Consider the following 22,775-nt stretch of genomic DNA (forward strand, 5'->3'; position numbering starts at 1 on the left):
CATAATCAGCGCAGGTACTGACGGAACTCTCCTTCGCTCCTGGAGGTGTAAACACAGTTTCAGGCGAAAGTGCTTTGCATTTTGCTGTGTGTAATGCTGAGAGCAATGTGGGAAAACCATTCCCCCTTCTTCCTGGCCCCAACCCGAGCCCAGAGGGGCAGCGAGGTCTAATCAGCTGCTTCCTGAAGAAATCAGAGTTCTAGTGCCAGGGCTGCAGGCAGTTGGACAGGCCACTGACCACATCCGGCGAATAGTCCCACAGGAGCAGGGTGCACTGGGCACCCGTCATCCCAGCACTCAGGAGGCTTAGGCAGGAAGATTGCCCTGAGTTCCAGGCCAGCCTGGGCTACATAGTGAGTTCAAGGCCGGCCTGAACTAGTGAGACCCTGTCTCAAAAAAACAGGAACCAAACAAAAATAAATAAAAGTCCTACAGGGTCTCCCTTCGGCAAACTGGATCAAAGAGATAAAATCACACACTCCAGGTCTGGGTTTGAATCACACTAGAGGCAGGTTTGGATCTGCCTGGTCCTAATCCTCTCTCTCTAAAGGTCCACATAGAAATGGTTCAAGTGTATGTATAAAGTAGCCACGATCAGGCCACATAAATGACACAGATGCATGACAGGGACCAGGTTTCATAAAAAAAATTTTTTTGGCTTTGTGAGACAGTCCTGTTATGTAGTTCAGGTTGGCCTTGTACTCACTATGTAGCCCAGGCTGGCCTGGAACTCATGGTGATCCTCCTGCCTTGGCCTCCCAAGTGCTAGAATGACGTGTTCCACCATGCCTGGTTCTGCTGTATAAACTTCTTGATGTTCAAATCCTCCAACAGCAGAGAGCATCCGTGCCTCACTCCATGCAGACAGGGTGACCATCTACAGTAATGACTGCAGGTGCTGAGGGCCCCCAAGGGTCAGGGCCAGCTCAGGAGTGTCAAGAGATTTCTTAGAGACAAGCCTGAGACAGGCTGGATGCCACAGAGGAGCCTGGGACCGGGTACAAGCCTTGACCGTGAAGCCAGAGCTGAGGGGACAAAGAAGGGACAGAGGCCAGGTGTGGTGGTGCATGCCTGCCCACCCGGACTCAGGAGGCTGAGGCAGGAGGATCACCAGAAAAGAAACAGAGTTCGGGGAGCAGTGGCGATGGCTTTGAGAGGGGTGCAGAGCTGAGGGGTGTGGTGAAGGGATGGATGTCCACCGTCCCCAAGATGGGAGTTGGGGATGCCAAGGGGAGGGGAAGAAGATGCTAACTCTGGAGAGATAGAAACCGCTCCCAGGCTGAGACTGCCAGGACGCTGGAGCTTGGATTACTGGGTCTTTGAAGATAAAGTGGCTGAAGATCAGGATTCCTACTTTAAAACCCCAGGGTCCGGAGCTGTGTCACTAGAGATGACAGTAATGTCTTGTTCTTTGGCATTTTATTTCAAAATTGCAGCAAAGACAGAAAAATTAATGGCAGCACCGGGGACGGGCCTAAGAGCAGAGAGATACAGAGTGGAGGCCACAAAACATCTCTGACCCTCCAGGAAATGAACTTGGAGCAGCAAGGGTTAGGGCCTGGTCCCCATCCAAGTTGCAGGGCCCACTCCTTATGGCTTTGGGAGTGTAGCAATCACTAGGGGGCGCCAGAGACCCAGGCGTCCGGCCCTCATCCTCTTATTGCACTTCAGGCAAGTCGGTGACAGGTTGGTTGATCTGAGGTGTGGTCCAGCCTAGGCCGCAGCGTCAGACAGAGAGGATCCACTCATGCGGGCTGGTTCCGTACTGCAGGACAAACGAGTGGGAGAGTGGGAGAGTCAAACTGCAACTCCCAAGAGGCCTTGGGGCGTCCCGGGCTGAGGGGTCACCACGTTCCACCCCGCTGCCTCATGGGAAATGTAGTCAATTCCCTCGAAGCCACCAGCAAGGGAGGGGCGAGGGAATCTAGGCAGTGGCCCATTGGTTTAAGGGAGCCAAATTCTAAGGATTTGTAAAGCTCCCAAGGAGCTTAGAAAAAGAAGTTTCCAGCTCAGAAAGCCCGATTAGTCAGACGTGTAGTTCTCAAGTTGATGCTTAGGTGTTTACACAAGTTCGCAAGAAAGGTGTCCAGGGAAGCCAGCTTGGTGCAGAAGAATGGGAATGTCCCCAGAGGCTTGTGAGAGGAAACTTTCTTGGGCTGGAGAGGAGGCCAAGGAACAGAGACTCTTGAGAAGGAAGATTTCTCAACCCAAGGGTTAGCTCAGGGCCTCAGGGACTCTTGGAAGGCCAACTTGTATGACCAGAGGGTGGGCCAAGACCCCAGAGGATCATGAAGGAGTGTTTCACCCACAAGAAGGAGACCTAGTGCTCTCAAAGGCTCATGGGAGGAGAAAGGGGTTTCCTCTCTCCAGGAGACCCAGAGGCTACAGAGGCTCCTGGGAAGGAGATTTTTCCCACCAGGAGACATAGACGCTCATGGGAAGGGGAGTTGACAAGCAAAAGTGTTAGTTCTGGGCTCCCAGGGCTCCCAGGAAAGTGTTATTTAGCCCCAAGGGATAGTGTTCCAGCCAACAGGAATTCCTGGAAAGCTTATTCAGCCTGGGGCCCAGAGGCTGACAGAAAGGACCATTATCTGGGACTACTGAGGAGGTGCCAGGGAAGAAACATCCAGCCATTTCCCTGTGGCTGCCACTAACCTGAATTCCCCTTAGCTCCTTCTGGAAGCGAAGGATAAGCTCAGGCCCATGTTCCATGGTGGGAATGTGGATGTTCTGGGAAAGAAAGTGCCATGAGGACAAGGCATCTCCACCATCTTCTCTCCCACCCGCCATGGCAGCCCCGCCTCACCTTGCCTTCGTACAGGATCCGGTGCACAGGGCAGACCTGGCAAGCAGTGCCAGAGCCAAAGATTTCCCGTACCCGCTGCTCCTCCAGCGCGTGCAGCAACTCCTTCATGGTGATCTTGCGCTCCGCTACCCGGAACTCACCCTTGAGGGCAGGAGAGGAGACAACACAGTCCCCAAGGGGTCCCCTGCAGCGGGCCCTGCCTCTCTTCTCCCAGGGATGTTGAGAAAGACAGGCGAGGAGGGAAGGGAGACAGAGACATGCCAGCATGCCCCACACACACCCCCAGGGGCCCCCAACCCTACCCAGGACTGGGCCAGGTCCAGCAGGCTCTGTCTGACGACTCCAGGCAGGATTATCCCGTCCAGCGGGGGTGTCACCAACTCCAGTACTAGGTCAGGGGTAAGGGGTGGGAGTGTCACCCACTGCCTCAAGCCCTTCCCACCCTAATCCCTGGTGCTGCAACCTCTGAGGAAAGAGGGAATCGCCCACTTCCACCTGAGCTGGGGTCAGGTCACGGGTGAGCTCACCACCGTCCTCGTAGGTCCAGTAGATGAAGATGTTCATGGTGCCAACCTCAGTGAGCTGCTGGTCGGGCCCGTACAGCCAGAGCACCTGCTCGCAGCCCTTCTTCTGAGCCTCCCGTTGCACTAACACAGTGGGCCCATAATTCCTGGTGGAGGGCAGCCTGGTTGGACTTGCCAAGGGACCCCCCAACTGCCCTCCAGTGGCCCTAGAAGAGTCTCTCCATACCAGGGCTGACCTACTTTTCTCCAGCTCCCAGGCCTCCTGAGGCTGCTCAGTGGCCCGCTGCATCTTCCCCTCCTCTGAGCACACGTCACATGAGCACCACCGCCTCTTCGGCGGAGCTCATCTTCCTCACAGCTTCCATCAGGAGCAAACCCTGACCCGGCCCCAGCCCTTCACGATACGGCCTCCCGTGAGGTGTCCCGGGCCTGCAGGCTGGGCCCTGGCTCTCTTGGGGCTGCTGTAATGAAGCGGGCCCCTCTCTGCTCTGGGCATCTGTGCAGTGATCCCACCTTCCTCCTAGTTTCTCCACAGGTGACACAGGGACACAGAGCTCGGCCCTGAGCCCGCACCACAGTGACAAGGACACTGCCTCCCAATGGCGGCCAGAGCTGCCCCCGCCAGGAAGAATATCACAGGGACAGTGTTGGCACCAGAGACACCCGGAGCTCAGGACTGGGTTCCCTGGTGTCCAGGGCACAGGGCATCCTGAGGCTGTGGGCGCTACTTACCCACCCAGCTTGTAGTCACCGACACCCCCCATCCAGGCTCGGATAAATGTTGGGTCTGCGAGCAGGGAGACGGGGGCCATGGAGTCTCCGGGGAAATAGGAGCCCACGGGGCAGAGAATGACGAACAGGAGGGCTTGTGTGACACAACCGACACCCAGTGAGGGCTGTGGTGGACAAGGGGGCAGCATTAGTGGCCAGGAGTCCAGGCCCAGCCTCCTCCCCCGGACCTCAGCCCCTTTGCTACTCCATCCCTGGTGTCCACATCCCAGCCCGAGCGAGGCCCACCTCATTCCCGATGAACACAGGCCGCACGTAGAGACTGGTGCCAGCCCCGTTGGGAACCCAGTCCTTCTCCACCTCCACGAGGCGGCGGATACACTCCAGCAGTTCGGCCTTGTCAAAAGTCTGGGTGGAACCCTCAAGAGTCAGGGGCTGGGGTGACTGCGCCCCACGCATGCCTCCCTCCCGAGGCCGTGGCCAGGCCACTCACCGGCAGGCAGAGCCGCTGGGCCGAGCGCAGCATCCGGTCCATGTTGAGCCAGGGTCGGAAGAGGCGAATCTGCTGGTCCCTGCCTCTATAGGCCTTCAAGCCCTCAAAGAGCTGAGGGGACAGACGGGCAGGAGGCTCAGTTTCAGAGACAGCTCCAGGTCACCATGGAGAGAGAGCAAGACAGAGACTGGGAACGTGTGGTACAGACACAGGGCTGGGGACAGAGTAACACATCGAGTTAGAGCGGGACAGAGACACACAAACTGAGAGAGATGCGCAGACATAGGGAGACAGAGACGTAAGCAAGCAAAGGACCGAGTCCAGTGCGGCAGCACACACCTGAGATTCCACACACTAGGGAGCCTGAGGCAGGAGGATTGCAAGTTTGAGGCTAGCCTTAGGAACTTAGCAAGAGCCCCTACATCAACAGCCAAAACAAAATGGAGAGCCAGCTATGGTAACGCACACCTGTAATCCCGGCACTCCAGAGGCCGAGGCAGGAGGACCATCATGACTTCGAGGCCAGCCTGGGCTACAAAGTGAGCTCAAGGCCAGCCTGGACTACACACTGAGACCTTGTCTGAAATAAATCAAACAAGCAAGCAAAAACAGGGAGACAGAAGATGTAGCTCCAAGGCAGGAGTGCTTGACCACCACCTGTGAGGCCCTGGCTTCCACCCCCAGCACCATGAAAAAAGTAGTGATGTTAAATGTCACCACTTTCATAAGTCATCACCCAGAGACAAGCCAGGGCACGGGATTTCTGCCCCAGGACTCCATGTTTATGCGTCTGTTCTACAAGAGGCTGGAAGAGCTCCAGGGCCTGCACCACTTCTGATATAATCACCCCGGAAGCCCCTATCCCTAGAACCTAGGGCAGTGCTCAGCATACAAGGGGCTTTTGTTGATTGAATGAATGAATGAATGATGAAAAATAAGTAAAAGCAGCCCAGGATTTTTGGGGGGAAGACAGAGGGCAAGATATTAAGACAGATTATAAAACTGCACTACTTAATGTGACATTGGTGGATAAAAGTACTGTACCCAGACTGAACAATGCCATAGAAAAGCAAATACCTACCTAGGAAAAAAATTAAAGTGAGCTGGGTGTGGTGGTGCATGCCTATAATCCAAGCATTTGAGAGGCTGAGGCAGGAGAATCACACAGTTTTGAGGCCAGCCTGAGCTACATAGTGAGTTCAAAGGCAGCCTGGAATAGTGAGACCCTGACTCAAAAAAAAAAAAAATTAAATTGGATCCTACCTCACATCTCCTAGAAAATTCCAGGTAGGTTAAATTTTATTTTATTTTATTTATTTATTTTTTTGGTACCGGGGATCGAACTTGGGTCCTTGCGCTTGCAGGGAAGGTGGCGAAACCACTGAGCTAAATCCCTGGCCCATAAATTTTAAAAGGAACAATAAATAAATATTAAACCATAAAAGCTATAGAAGAAAATACAAGATGACTGCTTGCTATCCTGGACTGGGAATGGGCATTGTAAATATGACAGATCACAAAAGCCAAAAAAGAGGGCTGGGGATTTAGCTCAGTGGTTCCGCTGCCTGCCTCGAAAGCACAAGGTCCCGAGTTCAGTCTCCAGCACCAAAAAAAAAAAAAAAGTCAAAAAAGAAAAGAGTGATACATTTGGTTCCATAAAAATAAATCATGCTGCGGGGCTGGGGTTTAGCTCATGGCCACAATGAGTGCTTAGTATGTGTGGGCCACTGGGTTTGATCTACAGCCCAATAAGTTAATTAATTTAAAAAATACACCCAGCTCATATCAAAAAACATTTATCTAGGGCTGGAGACATTGTTCAGTGGTAGAGTGCTTTCCTGGGTTGCTCAAGGCCTAGGTTTGATCCTCAGCACTGACAGAAAGAACAAGAGGAGGGAGGGAGAGAGAAGAGAAGGAAAGGAAGACAAAGAAAAGAAAGGAAACAAAGTCTAATATACAAAGTGCTCTTACAAATTGATTTTTTCCTTTTTTTGAGAGACGGGGCAAGGTGGGGTGGGGGGGGGTGTCTCACAATGGAGCCAGGGGTGGCCTTGAACTCACATCGATCCTCCTGCCTCAGCCTTTTTTTTTTTTAACTAGAGATTGAGCCCGGGGAGATCTGAGCTACATCCCCATGCCCAGACTGACCTGACGTGATTCTCGTGTTTCAGCCTCCCAAGTAACTAGGATTACTGGTGGGTGCCACCATGCACAGCTACAGACCAATTTTTTTAAAAATCCAACCTAACAGAAAATTTAGCCTAGCAGACAGCTCACAGAAAAGGAAATAGAAATGGCTCTTTAGTGAGAAATTCCAGCCTGGTGGAACACACCTTTAGGAAACCCAGCTACCATGGTGGCAACCTGGACAATGTAGTGAGACTGTTTCAAAATTTAAAAACAAACAAACAAACAAGAAAAGTGCTAGGGGGCTGGGGATTTCGCTCAGTGGTGCGGCCACCTACCTCAAGAGAACAAGGTCCTGAGTTCGATCCCCAGAACAACAACAACAAAAAAAAACCCTGCCATTTCTCAGAAAAGTGCTAGGGCCTGATGTGATGGGGCACACCTATAATCTCTCTGGGAGGCTGAGGCAGAAGGGCTGCAAGTTCAAACTCAGCTTGGGTAATTTAGAGGCTCAGGGAAACCCTGTCTCACAATTAAAAAGTAAAAAAGGGCTAGGGCTGTAGCTCAGTGTGAAGACCCTGAGTTCAATGCCTAGCCCCCGCAACCAAGAACATCAGATGACCATCTTCGTTCATAATTAGGAGGAAAATGCAAATGAGAATTCCTCTGAGAACCTTTAAAATCACTCAAGAGACCAGAAAAGACCTCCAAGTTGGAGGAGGCTTGCCCAAGGTTTGGAGAAACAGGCTCCGATAGCAGCTATGGAAACCGATACTGCTAGGAGGCCATGTTGTAACCTTTCCAAACCATGGGAGGGCCTACCTACCCTTTGCCCCAACAGCTTTGGAAACTGGGCAGAGATGCACTTGCATGGAAAGGAAGTGATACATGCACCATTTACAACTTTGTTTAAACACTGTTAGCAACTTTGTTCTCAGTAGCACAAGGCTGGAAACACTTAAGTGTCCAGCCAGGGTGTCCAGGAGGTGTCACTAGGACCGAAAGCTACACTGCTGCCAAACAGATGGCTGCTGGAGGGCACTTCCTGCTGCTCGGTACCTGTCTGTCCTCTCCTGCCCTCCAGGTTCTCAACTCCAGCTTATCCTCCTGCATGGCAGCATTGGCATCAGATCCCACAGAGCTCTACCTGAGGTTCAGGGTTTCCAAGTGAAGGACCTGAGTCTGCTAATCCCAGTACCCAGCACCACACAGCACCAGGCCTGGGAGCATGGGAGGCCTTGAAACACAGAAGATAAATTCATGGAAAGAAGAGACACAAAAAGTCAGGCATTGTGGCTCACTCCTGTAATTCCAGCAGTCGGGAGGCTGAGACTGAAGGATTGCCTCAAGTTCGAAGCCAGCCTGGGTTACATAGTGAGTTCAAGACCAGCCTGAACTATATAGTGAGACCCTGTTAAAAAAAAAGACAGAGAGAGACACAGAAAAAGCCAACCCAGGGGTGTACCTATCAAAAGACAGAGCAAGGAGGAAATGCAGACAGGGACAGGGGACCGAGGTCAGCTGCCAAGCCACCTGCAGGGAGTAGTGGAGACCAGAGCAGGCCGGATGCAGCATGAGATTCTGGAAGGGCTGGATCCGGGGCTGGCCCCAGCCCTTTGCTCCACTCCACTCCACCATCAGCATGTGGTCAGTAAACATCTTCCCAAACACCAGGGGCTCACTGGAGCTGGGCTTCTTTTTCGGCTCTTGTGTCATTTGCATTTGCAGGTCTGCAGCCTGAAAAAGATGGAGCACCCAGGTGTCCTAGGGGCTGGCTAGTCTCTAGATTGAAAAACTACAGGTCCCATGAGGCACTGGGGTCTCAGACCCACAGAGAAGGCCCAGATACCCCAGAAGCTTCTGGGAAATGAGGCTCCATTGCTTCCTCACTGCCTGATATGAAGTTATTACAGGACCCTGCCACCCACCTTTACCTTTGGGGTGTGAGATTCTTGGAGATGCCCCAATCTAGCTGCCAGCAACTCCTCCCTCAAACCCGGGGTCCGGGCCTGGCCTCCTCCCTCAGACCCGGGGTCCAGGTCCCTGCTTTCACCTTGAAGTTGGAAGAAGCACATCTTCTGGGACCACACAGAAGCCAAGCGACAGGGAGAAGTTTTCGGGCCCATATCTGAGTGGGGAGAGCAATGTGGGAGGTGACAAGGCCCATGGAGGGAGAGAGCCAGGGCACCCCCACCCTGCCTTCTTCCCTCTCCAGGCCAGTTCCTTGGGACCAGTGTTGCAATCCCAGTGCATTCTAGAGCATGTGCCAGGCCAACCTTCCCTGAGGTCCCACGGGGTCATCCCTAGAAAGTACCAACCCATCTCCAGCCTCTCTTCCACACTGGGCAAAGTCCGAGCACAGGCGCCTCCCACCCGAGAACTTTGGCCCCAGCGGAGAGCAGCTCAGACAGAGGACGACGAGGGAAGGTGTACAGGTGAGTGGGGCCTCGGGAGGGTCCCCAGCCCTGACCTGGGTTAGAAAAGTGAGGGTCCCGAGGCCATGTTCCCCCAGAACCCCGGGGTGCAGGTCCCAGGCCCCAGCCTCGGTCCCAGCAGTCCAGGGGCCCACGCCTTCCGCTGTGAGAGCCCAGGGCTCAGACTCCTGAGCTCCCCCAGCACCCTGCAAGGGGACACCAGCAGCAAAGCAGCTCCACTCCCTGCAGACCTTGGAAGAGGCCTGGGGCCACCACAGTCACCCCGGACAATGCTCAGATGCCCAGCACCCTTCTCCTTTCCAAGGAAGACAGGGAGACCAGGTCTGGCTGTGTCCATCTGATCCCACAATGTCCCTTTCCCCAGCACCGCAGAGACCCCTGGGACCTGAGCCTGAGGGAGACAGAGTGGCCTCTCCAGCTCCCACCCTGTGACCTGGGACAGCGACCTGACAAGTAGGTGAGGCCTGGGGAGCCAGGGTCTGGACCGCCAAGCCTGAGATGTGGCCTGGTGGGTGCAGGGCCCAAGGGCTTCTGGGATGCTCAGGGCACACCACCCGCTTGGCCTCTGCTTGTGACATAGAGCCCACCTGGCCCTGGGGCCATGCGTCTGCCCAGGAGGGGACCCACACTCCCTAGAGTGGAGAGAAGGCAGAGGCAGCCTAGGCCAGCCAGCACATTGTAGGCAGGACAGCAGAGGGTGCCAGGAGAGGTAAATAAATAAAAGGGGCTGAGCGAGGAAACCGAGGAGGAAGTGGACAGACCAAAGACACAGAAATGGAGGGCATGGGCTGAAAAGAAAAGAAAACAGGGCAAAGGGACAGTGAAAAGATCTGAGCATAAAGAGAGTGGCTAAGATGAAAGAAGGAGAGAAGCCAGGCATGATGGTGCATGCCTGTGATCCCAGCACGCCCGGGAGGTTAAAGCAGGAGGATGGCTGTATGTTTGAGGCCGGCCTGGGCTACACAGTGAGATCCTGTCTCAATAAATAAATAAATAAATAAATAGAATTTAAAAGTAAATAGGAGAGCCGGGGATTTAGCTCAGTGGTTCTGGCATCTGCCTCAAGCACAAGGTCCCAAGTTCGATCCCTGGTACCAAAAGCAAAAACAAAACAAACAAAAAAGTAAATAGGAAAGAGAAAAAGAGAGACAAATTCAAGGAAAGAAAAAAGCCTTGAGAAATTAGAAATGTGACTGAGGGTGTGCCAAAGAGAAGCCAGGAGACAGAACAGGAAAAAGGAAAGATCTAGGCAAAGGTTAGGCCCTGTCATATGGCAGGGCCTAGAGGGAGGGAGAGCAGGGAAATGAGGGAAGATTGGGAGAGAAACTGTCTCAGAGAAGCTTACGGACAGTCATGATGGTACAGTCCTGTAATCCCAGCACTTTGGGAGGCTGAGGCAGGAGGATGTCAAGTTCAAGCTCAGCTCAGGCAATTTAGTGATTTACCAAGACCCTGCCTCAAAATAAAAAAAATAGAAGCCAGGCGTGGTGGCGCACACCTGTCATCCCAGCATTCAGGAGGCTGGGGCAGGAGGATGGCCAGGAGTTCAAGGCCAGCCTGGGGTATACAGCGAGTTCAAGATCAGCCTGAACTACACAGCCAGACCCTGTTTCAGACAAACATTAGAAAAAAGGGCTGGCAATGTAGTTCAGTGTGAAGGACATGGGGTTTAATCCCCAGTAGAGACAAAGGTAGAGAGAGAGGGAGAGAGCTCAGAGACATCCAGGAGAAAGGAGAGGCAGAACACATCACACAGCTGGGCATGGCATTCAGGATATTATAAATCCCACTGGCCACAGATACCTGGTGACCATGGAAAACGCCACCTTCACTCTCCTGGGCACTCCTCCAAGGCCAGGGCTCTCCTCTAGGCTCAAGGAGGGCACCACACCCTAAGCTGTGGGGATGGAGCCCAAAGCCATGCCTGGTGGCAGGGGGGACTATGGTGACAGTGTTAATGGCCTGTGGCCCAATCAGGAATGAAGAATTTGTGCCTGTGTGTGTAACCTGGGATTGAACTCAGGACCTTGTGCTTACCAGGCTGGTGCTGTGCCACTGAGCTACATCCCAGCCCCAGGAATAAAGAAGGTCAAGTGCATAGGCCGCAGCTCTGTGACTTGGTGGAGCCTCCCTCATCCATGTCCCATACAGCCCAGGGCTGCTGTCCCCAACACAGCCCAAAAGTGTGACCATCAGTCTGGCAGTGTCCCTGTCAAAGCCCAGCGCCAACCTCCACACTCCATGGCTGTCTGTGAATCACAGCCAGGAGGGGTCCCCATCACAGTGCGGTGCTGTCCTTGTCTTGGCCATGACTGTCCCTATCACAGCCCAAGCTGTCTCATGTAACCCCAGAACAGCTCCCGTCATAGTCCCAATGCGTCCTCATGACCGCCCAGGCAGGACTGACCCGATCACACCTAAAATGGCCCCATCTGTAGCCCAGGCCTCTCTCCATCACACACCAGGACAGAGCTATGACAGTCACATCCCAGCACCAGACTGTCCCTAACATTTCCCAGGATTGTCCCAACCAGAGTCAAGTCCCGTGTCGACACAGCTCAGGGCTGTACCCCCCAAACCCAGCGCCACTCCTCAGCCCCGCAGCCCAGATTGGCCCTGTCCTCCTCTCCCAGGATTTTCCCAGTCAGTCACTAAGACCCAGAGAAAGGAAAATCCGGGCCTGCTGTTCACCAGCCGGGGGTGGGAGGCTCGGGTAAGTCAGGTGCAAAGCAAACAGGAGCCTTTCTCTCAAGGTCATGCTGCAGCTGTAAAGGGTTGTAACGCCCCAACTGTTTCCTTCTTCGCTCAGAAACCTCGCTGTCTTAAATCATCCACTCCGAAACCCTGCTGCTGGACATCATGTCCCTAAGCATGGACGGTCCCACTCTTGCCTGGAGGATCTGTCACCTCCACAGGACAGAAGGAAGTGGCCTCACTTTCTAAACCAGGTACCAAGCTTCAGATAAACTTTCTGCATGTGTCTTCATCTACTTTCAGGTGCACGAAATGCGAACTTGGGTCTGATACCAGTCAAGATCTGAGGTCGAGCTCTGCACTTCCTCCACCCCAGCTCCTAGAGGTCCTGGGCCCTCAGCCCCCGCCCCAGAAAGGACTCCTCCCTAATCCTGCAGGGCTGTCGTCCCTAAATCACAACCACCCCACCAGCCCCGTGCCTCTCCCAATACAGCCTCTTCCTCTATGCTTCCCACTTCACATCTCCCAGCCCAGAGCCCTTCTCATCAATTACCTCCCCTACCCCATGAGGGCCTTGTGCTCGCTCCAGAGGAGCCCCATCCTCCTAGGCGCCTCACAGCGGAACCCGAGGGCCAGGGGAGCTGTGCCAAGCCGGAAGGGCTGCGCCCCAGTGGTCCTCCCGGAAGTGCGCCTCCCCCAAGGTTCCTCACCCCTCAGGTGCTGGGCCACGAACCCACCTGCCCCAGTGCGACTGCGGCCATGATCTGTGCGGCGATCAACTGTGCCCGCCAGGGGTGCTGCCAGAAGAAAGACGTTCCGGCCACGCCCCACTCACGCCCCCTCCCGCAGGATGACTGTGGAGGGGTGGTTCAGCCAGGCCTCCAGTTATCGGAGCTGGGCCTTGCTCCCGAGCAGATGCACAGGAATAGGAAGAAACTGAAAAACACACCCCTTCCAAGCCCCCGCCCTCCTCGGTCCCAGCCACACTCACGCCCCGCAAGAGCCTTCTTGTAGTGTTTACTTAATGCGCTTTTAAGGATGTCGTCAAGTGCTGGCCAGGATAAGTAGCCCCGGGGAAAGCAGCGCAAAGGCAAGGAGCAGAAAGCTCCGTTTATCACTCTTTTTGTGAAAAGGAAGAGCTCGCAATGACTGTCAGTGAACGCACAAAGAAATGGGACCTTGGGAAGTGGCCTGTTATGAGGGGAGCTTGGCGGAGCTTGGCTCTGCAATCTGGATGCATCCCTGTGTGAATATGTAGTTTTTCTTACCAACGAGAAGATAAACTATGTGTGTTCTTTGTCCCTGAGATAAAAGCACCCAGGGTTCCCTCCTTCTAGTCCCATTCATCAGTGAAGCCCCCCAAATTTCCTCTCTCTGCCCCACTCATCATGAGCCTGAGATAACAGCCCCGTGCAGGGGGCCCTGGTGACCGCCTTCATGAGCATCTCCCCGACTTCAGGGCCCCTGGCCAATCACACCCTTCAGGGTCCCTCTGACCTGGCCATTCAGACCTGTGGCAATGAGTGACCCTTAGATCATGCTGCTCGATCACGCACTGTCTCCAAACTCCTGGATCCAGGTCACTGTGACACTAAAACCTCATCTCTGCTGTATTCCCAACACCTGGGGACTTTCTTCCCAAATTCTACCCCATTCCCCTCATGTCCACAAATCCTGTTCCAGAATCGCTGTCCTCCACCTCAAAAGGCCACAGGATAGGGCAGGGGACTTAGCTCAGTGGTTCCACCGCCTGCCTCGTAAGCGCAAAGACCCAAGTTCGATTTCCGGTACCCTCCCCCAAAAAAGGCCACGGGCCGGAGTGGCCAAATCACGCACCCTCCACCCCGCGGATGTTGCTCTTTTTCTTCTCCGCGCCCGAGTCCCCCACACCCCGCCTCCTAGTCCGGGATGGAAGGGGCGTTGCCCACCGGCCGGCCCGCCCCCGCCTCGGCCAATCAGCGCTTGCCGCACACCCCCGACCGCGACCAACCCGCAGCAGCCTGCAGTCCCGCCCCCTCACTACGCTGCGTCTGGGCCCGGTGCCCACCCGGGGGCCGCACCCCCGTCTCCCTCTGACCCCTATGTCTCAACCTTCCCACGGGGCGGCCACCTTCTTACTGCACAGGCCAGAAGCTCCTTTCCCCTTAGGGCCAAGAATAAAGAGACTTTTTTTTTTTGCTTCTTCTCCGTTACCTTCTAATTAGCGCTTAATTTACTTCCTCTGGGGAGCTTTTTAATTAGCGCCCTGGTAAAGCCACACCACTCTACCTGGCGACAAGCATTATCGAGGGGCACTGCCACAAGGCCAGCAGGGAGCTGCGTCCCTCAGGGCGCAGGGAGGTGTGGACAGGGCTGAAGCCTTGGTGTGACCGACTTGCAGGAAGGGCTGGGACCTGCGGGCTGATCGGGACATTCCTAAGCGGACTTCATTGGCGGGGGGGGGGGGGGGGTGCGACGGGACAGGCGGGAGGCTAGTGAGGGAAATCAGGAGGGAGCGTGGGGATCTCCAGAGGGGTGTCCCGACTGGCTTTACACCCGTAGCCCAGCTCTGCGCCTCCCGTCATGCGGAACTCCGTGCCTGTGCAGAAGGTGGCTTCGGAGGCCAGGAACACAGCTGCGGCGCCCACCTCAGCGGGCTTGCCCATGCGGCCCATCGGCTGGGGGGAGAGGGGAGAAAGGGGTCAGGAGACGCCCCTCGATCGCCACGCCCCCCAGGCCTCCTCCTTCCTCTCCTACCTGAGCCAGCACCCCCTCCCGGATCTCGGCCTCGGGGTCTGGCGAGGAGGCTGCCACCATCTCCCACAGCGGGGTCCAGATGTTCCCTGGGGCGATACTGGGGGTGGTGGGGGTCATAGATGGGGCTGGTGGCTCAGCCGACTTCCCAGCGGCCCCTGGGACTCCCGGCCTGCCCGAGCTCCTCACCAGTTGACTCGGACGCCATATTTGCACTCGTCCAAGGCCAAGGCTTTGGTCATGGCTGTGACTGCCCCCTGCAGAAAAGGCAGGGACTGAGTCAGTTCCAGAAGATGGGGTTCTATCTATCCCTCCCTCCAGCCAGGGCGCCAAACAGGGACAACTAGATGGAGAAGCCTCGCTCCTTACAGGCTGCTTTCAAAGGCACCAGGCTCTCTGGCTTGGGAGAACCTGGGGCAGAGCAATTTGTCATGGGGCGGGGGCAGTGCTTTCCCAGGCTCCTGCAACCAGAGTCTGGCCTTGTCACAGGGTGTGTCGGGGCAAGTCTGAGGCAGGAGGGTTGTGCATGTGAGGCCAGTATGGACTACACAGAAAGACCCAAGACCCAGTCTCAAACAAACAAAAAAAAAAAAAAAAAAAAAAAAAAGAGAGAGAGAAAGAGCAGGCCAAGGTCACCAAGGCCATCCAAACCCGTGTTCCTTTGGTTAAACCTAGGCTCCTTCCTCCACCAGACCTGACAAGCAAATTCTTCAGGAAGCTGAAAGTCCATAAAGTGCCTTGAGAAAATAAAGAGCAGGAGCCTGATCCTAAGATAAAGGAACAGGTTGGGCCAGGGGAGGGGGCAAGGTCCGAAGCTCAATCCCCAGTACTAAACAAAACAAAACAAAACTGGGCCCATACCTGGAGAGTGGGCTGTACCCTTCCTGGGGGTGGGCCAGGGTTTTGGCCCCTTCTGAGGAGCAGAAATGTTGTTCCCTGTCCTGGGAGAGAGTGGTCTCAGCTCTCTGAGCTCCTCTTTTGAGTTTGTCCTAAAATCTGCCTAATAAACCCTTCCACCCCACTTACTGACGAGTCCTGAAAATTCTTTTTCTGCCACAGGAGTCAGTGAACCTGTAAACTTTTTCTACAAAGGAGTTGTTAGGTTCCTCATCTCTTGGGACTTCTCAGACCCAGCCTGGTGACAATGGGGATACAAGGCAGGGGCAGGGGCTGGCATACCTTGGTGGCAGAGTAGAGCACTGCCTGGGACTGGCCAATGGCCCCAGTCAAGCTGGAGATGTTGATGATGTTGCCCTGGACCTTCCGCAGGTGGGGGAGGGCGAGCTGGGGACACAAAGACAGAATCAGCTTCGGGCATCCTCACCTGGGGACAGTGACCCAAAGGGACTACACCTAGCCCTGCTCTGTTCTTGTGTCTCTGGGTCTTGGTACTTAGGAATCTCTCCTTGTTTAGAAAGGAATTTTTTGTTGTTGTTGGGTTTTTGTTTTGTTTTGTTTTGAGACAGGGTTTCACTGTGTAGTTCAGGCTGTCCTTGAACTCATTATGTAACCCAGGTTGGCCTTGAACTCACAGTGATCCTCCTGCCTCAGCCTCCTGAGTGTTGGGATTACAGGAGTGTATTACCACCCCTGGCTAGAAGGGAATTTTTGCTCTCTCTCTCTCTCTCTCTCTCTCCCCTTCCCTCCCTTCCTCCCTCCCTCTCTGTCTTTCCTCTCTCCCTCCTCTGGGTCTCTGCCCCCATCTCTCTGGCTCTTTATATGACACTCAAAATCCTGTCCCCATCAAGCCAGGGAAGGCTGGAGAGAGCCCCAGACAGCTATATATTTTGCAAAAATGGAAGGAAGCACTTGGAGGGCAAGGTTTCTCTGTGTTCAAGATGGAAGTGGAGACCTGAGTGAATTAGGATCCATTTTCTGTGAGCTTCTCCCTGGCAGCACCCTGGAGTCCCTTTCCAGGTATGTGGGACAGGACGCACGACCTTGGATGAGCTCAAATTCTAAGCTTCCTGTCTCCTGCCTTGGGCAGCTAAGCTGGCCGAGGGTGGGGCCTGTTCCTGCCACCCAGACTGAGCACAGTGGGCACCCAGGATGCTCTCACAGCGGGACCTAAACACACACCCTCTCTGCTCACCATGACAGCTCTTGCTATGTAACCCAGGATGGCCTTGAACTTGCAGTCCTCCTGTGTCCTGGTGTTGCTGGGATTACAGATGTGCGCCACCACACCCTTCTCCCCTTAACCCTTGCAGGAGACAGGCAGCATTTTGCTGTTAGCAACCAGAGTCTTCTAAATCTGCCTGACCCCTCTCTGGAGCTCCTGACCTGCTCCTGGACATCTAATTCAATGTCTTCCAAACAAAAGTCATCCTCCTGTTCCCCCAAAACTTCTGCAGCACTGACTCCCCTGAGCTTCAGATTCTCCTCTACCCATCAGGAGTGCTGGCAAAAGTATCTCTGAGAAACATGGGATATAATTCTTCCCACCACCAATATTCATTCAGCAAATGTTTACTGAGCACCTACTATGTACCAGACACGGTGGCAAAGGTCAGGGACACAGCAGACAGGAAGGTTTCTGCCCTGGTGGTGAGTGTATCAGAAACGGGCCTGGGTGTCGTCAGGACAAGGGAGGGGGCTTGGGTGGGTGCATTTCAAAAAGCAGTTTGGCAAGAAGACATCTGAACACAGACGCAGAGGGTGGCATGAGCAGGAGGGACATGGCAAGAACTTGCCAGGTGGAGGGAACAGCAAGTGCCAAGGTCCTGGGGAAGAGCAGAGTCAGAGTGGTGGGTCCTGAGGTCACAGAGGAACACCGAAGGCCTTGAAGGCCACCTCTCCTCACCTGAATAAGTGTGACTGTCCTAAAGATTGAACCTAGGGCTTTCACACTGAGCTGCATCCCAGCCCTTTTCTTAAAAATTCTTTTATTTTGAGACAGTGTCTTGCTAAGTCACCAAGTCACCCAGGCTGAGCTGGAACTTACAATCCTCCTGCCTCAGCCTCCCAAAGTACAGGGGTTACAGGTCTGCACCACCTCACTGAACTCCTTTTGGTAAATTTTCAAACCACAGTTAGTTGAATCCACAGATGTGGAACAACCGTGGCTATGGAGGGCTACCTTTGTGTGTGTGTGTGTGTGTGTGTGTGTGTGTGTGTGTGTGTAACTGTTAGATACAATGATGGGTATATGAGTGTATATTATAGTACTCTATTTTTCTTTTCTCTCTTAATTTTAAATTTTGCTGGGTGTGGTCGTGCATTCCTGTAATCCCAGCACTTGGGAGGCTGAGGCAGGAGGATTGTGAGCTCAAGACCAGCTGGGCTATGGAGCAGGACCTTGTCTCAAAAGAAAACAAAACAAAAAACCTTTCCCATTCACTGGTAGTTCCTATGACATGCCCACCCAGGCCTGTGGCTGCTCTTCTGCCGCCTCTCCCAGTTTCTCTAAGCCTGCTCCTCCACTTCCAGCTGCTTCCACAGGCCCTGTCTGCCCTGGAGGCAGGAATAAAGCCAGGGACCTGCCCGCTCCCACAGGCGGAGCACAAGGGAGCCCTGACGGCTCCACCAGAGCGGACTCAGAACCTGACCTCTCAGTACAAGGCTGAGCCAATGTCGCCCCACTCAGGGGCACCGTGCAGGCTGTGCCGCGCGTGACCGCCAGAGGGCGCCAGCTTCCCACCCGGAGCAGGAGGCTCCAGCTCCCGGTGAAAGCAGAGATCCATCTAGAGACCCATAAGTCCTGCAGCATCTGGGCTCCTGAGTCCCCTCTCTGCTATCACACCTCGCCCTCACTCCCACACTGACGCAGCGCCAGCGGCACTGGCCTCTGCACTGTCCCTCCCACACGCCTGCCAGGCACAGCTCAGCCCAGGGACTTAACCCCAGCCATTCTTCTGCCTGAACTCTTCACCACACCTCCTTTTGGCCTCGGCTCAAAGGTGCCCCTCAGAGGCTTTCGTGAAACGCCTTCCCATCCAGAAGACCACAAAAGCATGCTTAAAAAAAAGAAACACCTGGCCTGAGGCGGGCATGTTGGTGCACCCCTGTCTTCCCTGCACTCCGGAGGCTGAGGCAGGAGGATCACCACAAGTTGGAGGCCAGCCTGGGCTACACAGCAAGACCTTGTCTTAAAATCAACAACAAAAAATGGACGGTCCCTGAGAAGGCTAGGCTATCACTACACAAGTGGCTTTGGCTGGACAGAGGGGTTTGCAACAAGGGACAGAGACCTTTGGGAAAAGGAGCACAAACCAAGGAATAGAAGACAGGGGCTCCAGGACTAAATGAGCCTTGAAATGCAGTGGTCAGGGCCAGGATCTGCCTCACCTTGGTCAGGGTGTAGATGCTCAGCAGGTTCAGCTCCAGCAGCTGCCGAAAGTCCTGGGCAGAGGTGTCCTCTAGCCTCTCTGCAGGTGGATCTGAGGGGAGAGGTCAGGACAGCGATGGGGGAGGCAAGAGCCCAGGCTGCTTCCAGATAAGGAAGAGGGATCTTGGGGAGCCAGCTGTAGCAGCGCACACCTGTGATCCCAGCACTTGGGAGGCTGAGGCAGAAGGATCTCTGTGAGTTTGAGGCCAGTCTGAATTACAAAGCGAGACTGTCTCAAAAAACAAAACAAAACCAACAAATAAATGTGCTAATTGTCTCTGCACGGGAGAATTCTAACCAACTCATCCACTTATAGTATAAACCTAAAACCAAGAAAAAAAGGATTATTTTAATCCAAGGTGGCTAAGACATCTAAAGGTGCACTCTGGTTTAAATAACTATTTTATGTGTCTGTCTGTCTGTCTGTCTGCCTGCTTGTTAACCTGTGTTTGCAGTAACTGGCCTTGGGCCTGGGGGACACCAGACAAAGTCTCCTTGAAGGCTGAAAAAGTAGCGATGTAAATCAATTTGCTTCTATTTTCCCCAGGATGGATGGTTTCTCCAGTTTCTCTGGAGTCCTATGATGCCTCCCCCCACCAAAAGAATTGTTGTTGGTTAGTAAACACTGTGATTTTTGTTTTGTTTTGGTACCAGGGATCGAACTCAGGTCCTTGCACTTGCACAGCAGGTGGCGAAACCACTGAGCTAAATCCCCAGCCCCTTGTTTTGTTTTTTGAGACAGGGTCTTGCTGTGGTACCGGGGATTGAACTCAGGACCTTGCACTTGCAAGGCCAGCGTGGTGCCACTGAGTTAAATCCCCAGCCCCTTTGGGGTAATTCTTTTTTTTTTCCTTTGGGGTAATTCTTAAAGGCAATTACAGTTAGCTTGGTCTTTTGCTGCCTTCTGCTGGTACTAAAATAATTTCTCCTACAAGATCATATAAAGGGGCCCGGGATTTAGCTCAGTGGTTCCGGTGCCTGCCTCGCAAGCGCAAGGTCCTGAGTTCGATCCCTGGTGCCCCAAATAAATAAATAATAAACTTACTCTCCCTAAATAATGGTACTATTCAGGCCTGGTGGCATGCACCTATAATCCCAGCATTCAGGAGGCTGAGGCAGGAGGCGCTCGAGGCCAGCCTGGGCTACGTAGGGAATTCAAGGCCAGCCTGGCCTACACAGCAAGACCCTGTCTCAAAAACTAAAACAATATAAAACAAAAGTAATAAAGGGACAGAGAGCTGGGAACAGGACCAAGGGCAGAAAGTGGAGGCGATGTGGGGCCCCAGACAGCAGGGTGGCCGCCTCTTCCTCCAAGGCTCCAGGCAGCCGCTGGGACGTGTGACCCAAACTGCCTCAGCACCTCTCTGCCTTCTTCATTCTTCCTGGTGGCTTTTATGGCACTGGCCACACCGCCACACAGCCAGCAGGTAGGACGGGTAAAGTCACGTGAGCAGCATCTGATCATAGAGGGAACTGAGGACAGCCCCATGTCCCAGGTAAGAAGTCTCAGCTGAGTCAGATGTGCAGACATCTGGGTGTGGACAGACGTGGTCATAAATTCTGCAGCAATTCCTACAGCTACGCTCCATTTTCTTTATTCTGCAAGCCAGAAAGTCGGGTTCCAAAGCCTTAAGGGACCTGCCCAGGCCGGCCCAGTAGCAGATACCAGAGTGGGGATTTTTCTGTTTTGTTTTTTAATTTTATTTTTGGTCTGTTTTTTGAGACAAGGTCCTACTATGTATTCCAGGCTGGCCTTGAATTCACTATGCAGCCCAGGCTGGCCTCAAACTCTCAGTGATCCTCTTGCCTCAGCCTCCTGAGTGGTGGGATAACAGATGTGTGGCACCACACCCGGTTTGAGAGCCAGAGTCTTGGGCCAAGGATGAGCATTCACAGCTGCACTGTCCCATCCGAGAGGACAGACAGCGGGCGGGGTGCAGCAGGATCAGGAGGGGGCCAATGGGATCAGGGAGAGGGGAAAGTGAGGTGCAGGAGGCAGCAGCGGAGGCCAGGAGTTGGCCAGATGGCTGGGCAGAATGGATATGGGGCCACAGGACTCACGGTAGCCGGCATTGTTAACCACACAATCCAGGTGACCAAATCGGCGGATGGTCTCAGCAATCAGGGTCTGAAGGAAGAGGAAGAATCCTGGGTGGCAGCAGGGCCAGACTCACAGGGCCCATGGGACGAGGACAGGGGGGAGAGCCAGGAGATGGGGGTGAGGCAGGGATCACAACCACATCACCAGCTCAGCAGGAAAAGAGGAGTCCAGGGGCCCAGAGGGCCAGGCGGAGCTAAGGTGAAGTCCTCACCCTAGAGACCAGGGAGCAGGGATGGAGACCCAGAGAGGGGGTCAGGGACATGGGGAATAGGTAACCAAAAGATTACAGCAAAGGATGGAAACTGATAAACAGGAAGGAAAAACTGGTCCAGGAGACAGACTTTGAGAGATGATGCAGGAGAGGCATCCAGGACCAGCAGACAGGACATCAGCAAGGGCGAGACCCGGGTGCGACACAGCCAGCTGGGGGGGCAGGGGTAGAAGTTGGAAATGCGGGGTAGGGGGTGTAGGACAGAGATGGGCTCACCCGAAGATCCTCCTCTTGAGTCACATCAGAGCGGATAAAGATGGCGCCGGGGAGCTGCTGCTCCAGGACTCGGGCGCTGGACTCTGCAGGGACAGAGAGCTAGGGCTGGAGCCAGGGTCTGAGGGGGACGCTGGGCCCGGACCCCCGGGTCTGAGGGGCGAGAGCCTGGGGTAAGGTTAGGGACCCTCACTCACCATCCTTGTCACAGATGACCACATGTGCCCCACTGTCAGCTGCAGGGAGAGAAGAGGTTGTCCCCACCCAGACTTCAGTTAGACTTGTGCTGCCCTCTTGTGGCCACGTACACTGGGGCCAATAACGTCCTCCCCTTGTGAGCCCAAAGTCTCTTGATCCCGGGGACAAAGGGCAGAGACCTAACACTCTCTCCGTTGCCCTCGCCACGTGCCTGCTGGTGCTCTAGAGCCCCCCTCTGTGGGTTCCCGAGTAAACCCCGAGCCTGGAGGCACGTGTCTCCCCAACTGCCCCCTGGTAGCCATGGTAACAGGTCCGGAAACTGAGGAACTTGCTTTGGACACCAGGCCAAAAGCTCTGGCCCTGGGCCATCACCACTCACCCTCTGTCAGCACTATAAATTGACTTTTCCAAAATAAGAATCCAGACTAGGGTCTCTACGCCACGCCTCCCACCCTTCCCACCTTACCTTGTAAAATGCCCAGCCTGAGACCCCTGCTCACCAAAGGCTCGGACGATTCCCGCTCCGATGCCGCGCCCGCCCCCTGTCACGATCACCACCTTCCCTGCATAGCGAGTTCCCGATGCCATTCTCGGTCAGCCACCTCGCTGTCCTTACCCAGGATCTCTTCCCACCTCCAGAGCTGGGGCCCGATATCAAAGTTTAAACAAGGGCCGAACCCTGTAACCCTGTAAACCCAACCCTGGGGGCGTTTCCAGGAAGTCCAGAGACCGGCCTCCCCACCTCAGATCCAGAATCCAGGCCCAGCCTCCACCCTCATACCCTGGGTCCAGGCCCCCAGCATCTCCTCCCCAAGTTTAAGATTCCTGATGTCTGGTCCTCTCCTCCCATCTGACCTAGGACTCAGATTATCTATTCCTTCCTTTCTCAGACTCAATAATTTAGGGTATCTGTTACCTACTTCCCAGGACCCTGCTCCTCACTTCCTCAGAACCCAGTCATCCACGATTCTATTTCCACTTCTTAGAAGAGGCAGCCTTACAACCCCCAAACAGACAGAAAGAAAACTATTGACTGCCGGGAATTTAGCTCAGTGGTGCCGCCACCAGCCTCGCAAGCTCAAGGTCCCAAGTCCGATCCCCGGTACCAAAAAAAAAGAAAACTA

General features: G+C 54.3%; 2 protein-coding genes and 1 long non-coding RNA gene across 7 annotated transcripts; 1 reads left to right on the top strand and 2 right to left on the bottom strand.

Moving 5' to 3' along the window:
• Positions 1 to 1,402: 1,402 nt before the first annotated feature.
• On the bottom strand, positions 1,403 to 12,724 carry Bcat2 (branched chain amino acid transaminase 2). Of its 3 annotated transcripts, none has more exons than XM_004866978.4 (11): positions 12,546 to 12,724; positions 8,733 to 8,807; positions 8,213 to 8,416; positions 4,553 to 4,663; positions 4,348 to 4,467; positions 4,063 to 4,226; positions 3,334 to 3,476; positions 3,109 to 3,194; positions 2,807 to 2,947; positions 2,656 to 2,730; positions 1,403 to 1,765 (listed from the first exon to the last, which is right to left on the bottom strand). In XM_004866978.4, exons 1-11 carry the CDS (start codon positions 12,567 to 12,569, stop codon positions 1,727 to 1,729), a joined length of 1,182 nt encoding a protein of 393 aa, XP_004867035.2. In that variant the 5' UTR covers positions 12,570 to 12,724; the 3' UTR covers positions 1,403 to 1,726. The 3 variants fall into 3 exon arrangements, with proteins under 3 accessions (XP_004867035.2, XP_087056584.1, XP_021101439.2); XM_087200458.1 differs by having other exon boundaries at positions 12,519 to 12,600; XM_021245780.2 differs by lacking the exon at positions 12,546 to 12,724 and adding an exon at positions 12,362 to 12,472.
• LOC106007883 (uncharacterized) lies at positions 8,944 to 12,709 on the top strand. Its single transcript, XR_015447103.1, has 4 exons — positions 8,944 to 9,114; positions 9,479 to 9,571; positions 11,924 to 12,062; positions 12,526 to 12,709. It is a non-coding gene; the product is annotated as an uncharacterized LOC106007883 (long non-coding RNA).
• On the bottom strand, positions 10,507 to 22,712 carry Hsd17b14 (hydroxysteroid 17-beta dehydrogenase 14). Of its 3 annotated transcripts, none has more exons than XM_087200461.1 (10): positions 22,568 to 22,712; positions 22,152 to 22,292; positions 21,651 to 21,689; positions 21,457 to 21,539; positions 20,930 to 20,996; positions 18,829 to 18,920; positions 15,721 to 15,825; positions 14,731 to 14,798; positions 14,545 to 14,641; positions 10,507 to 14,465 (listed from the first exon to the last, which is right to left on the bottom strand). In XM_087200461.1, the coding sequence occupies exons 2-10, from the start codon at positions 22,237 to 22,239 to the stop codon at positions 14,280 to 14,282; spliced, it is 825 nt and encodes a 274-aa protein (XP_087056587.1). In that variant the 5' UTR covers positions 22,240 to 22,292; positions 22,568 to 22,712; the 3' UTR covers positions 10,507 to 14,279. The 3 variants fall into 3 exon arrangements, with proteins under 3 accessions (XP_087056587.1, XP_087056586.1, XP_087056588.1); XM_087200460.1 differs by having other exon boundaries at positions 22,572 to 22,709; XM_087200462.1 differs by lacking the exons at positions 10,507 to 14,465; positions 14,545 to 14,641; positions 14,731 to 14,798; positions 22,568 to 22,712 and adding exons at positions 14,811 to 15,278; positions 15,403 to 15,482 and having other exon boundaries at positions 22,152 to 22,560.
• Positions 22,713 to 22,775: the final 63 nt, after the last annotated feature.

The sequence above is a fragment of the Heterocephalus glaber genome, unplaced genomic scaffold (genome assembly GCF_053883595.1).
Source record: "Heterocephalus glaber isolate CG9 unplaced genomic scaffold, H.glaber_assembly_v1.0 deba00001744, whole genome shotgun sequence".
Classification (NCBI taxonomy): domain Eukaryota; kingdom Metazoa; phylum Chordata; class Mammalia; order Rodentia; family Bathyergidae; genus Heterocephalus; species Heterocephalus glaber.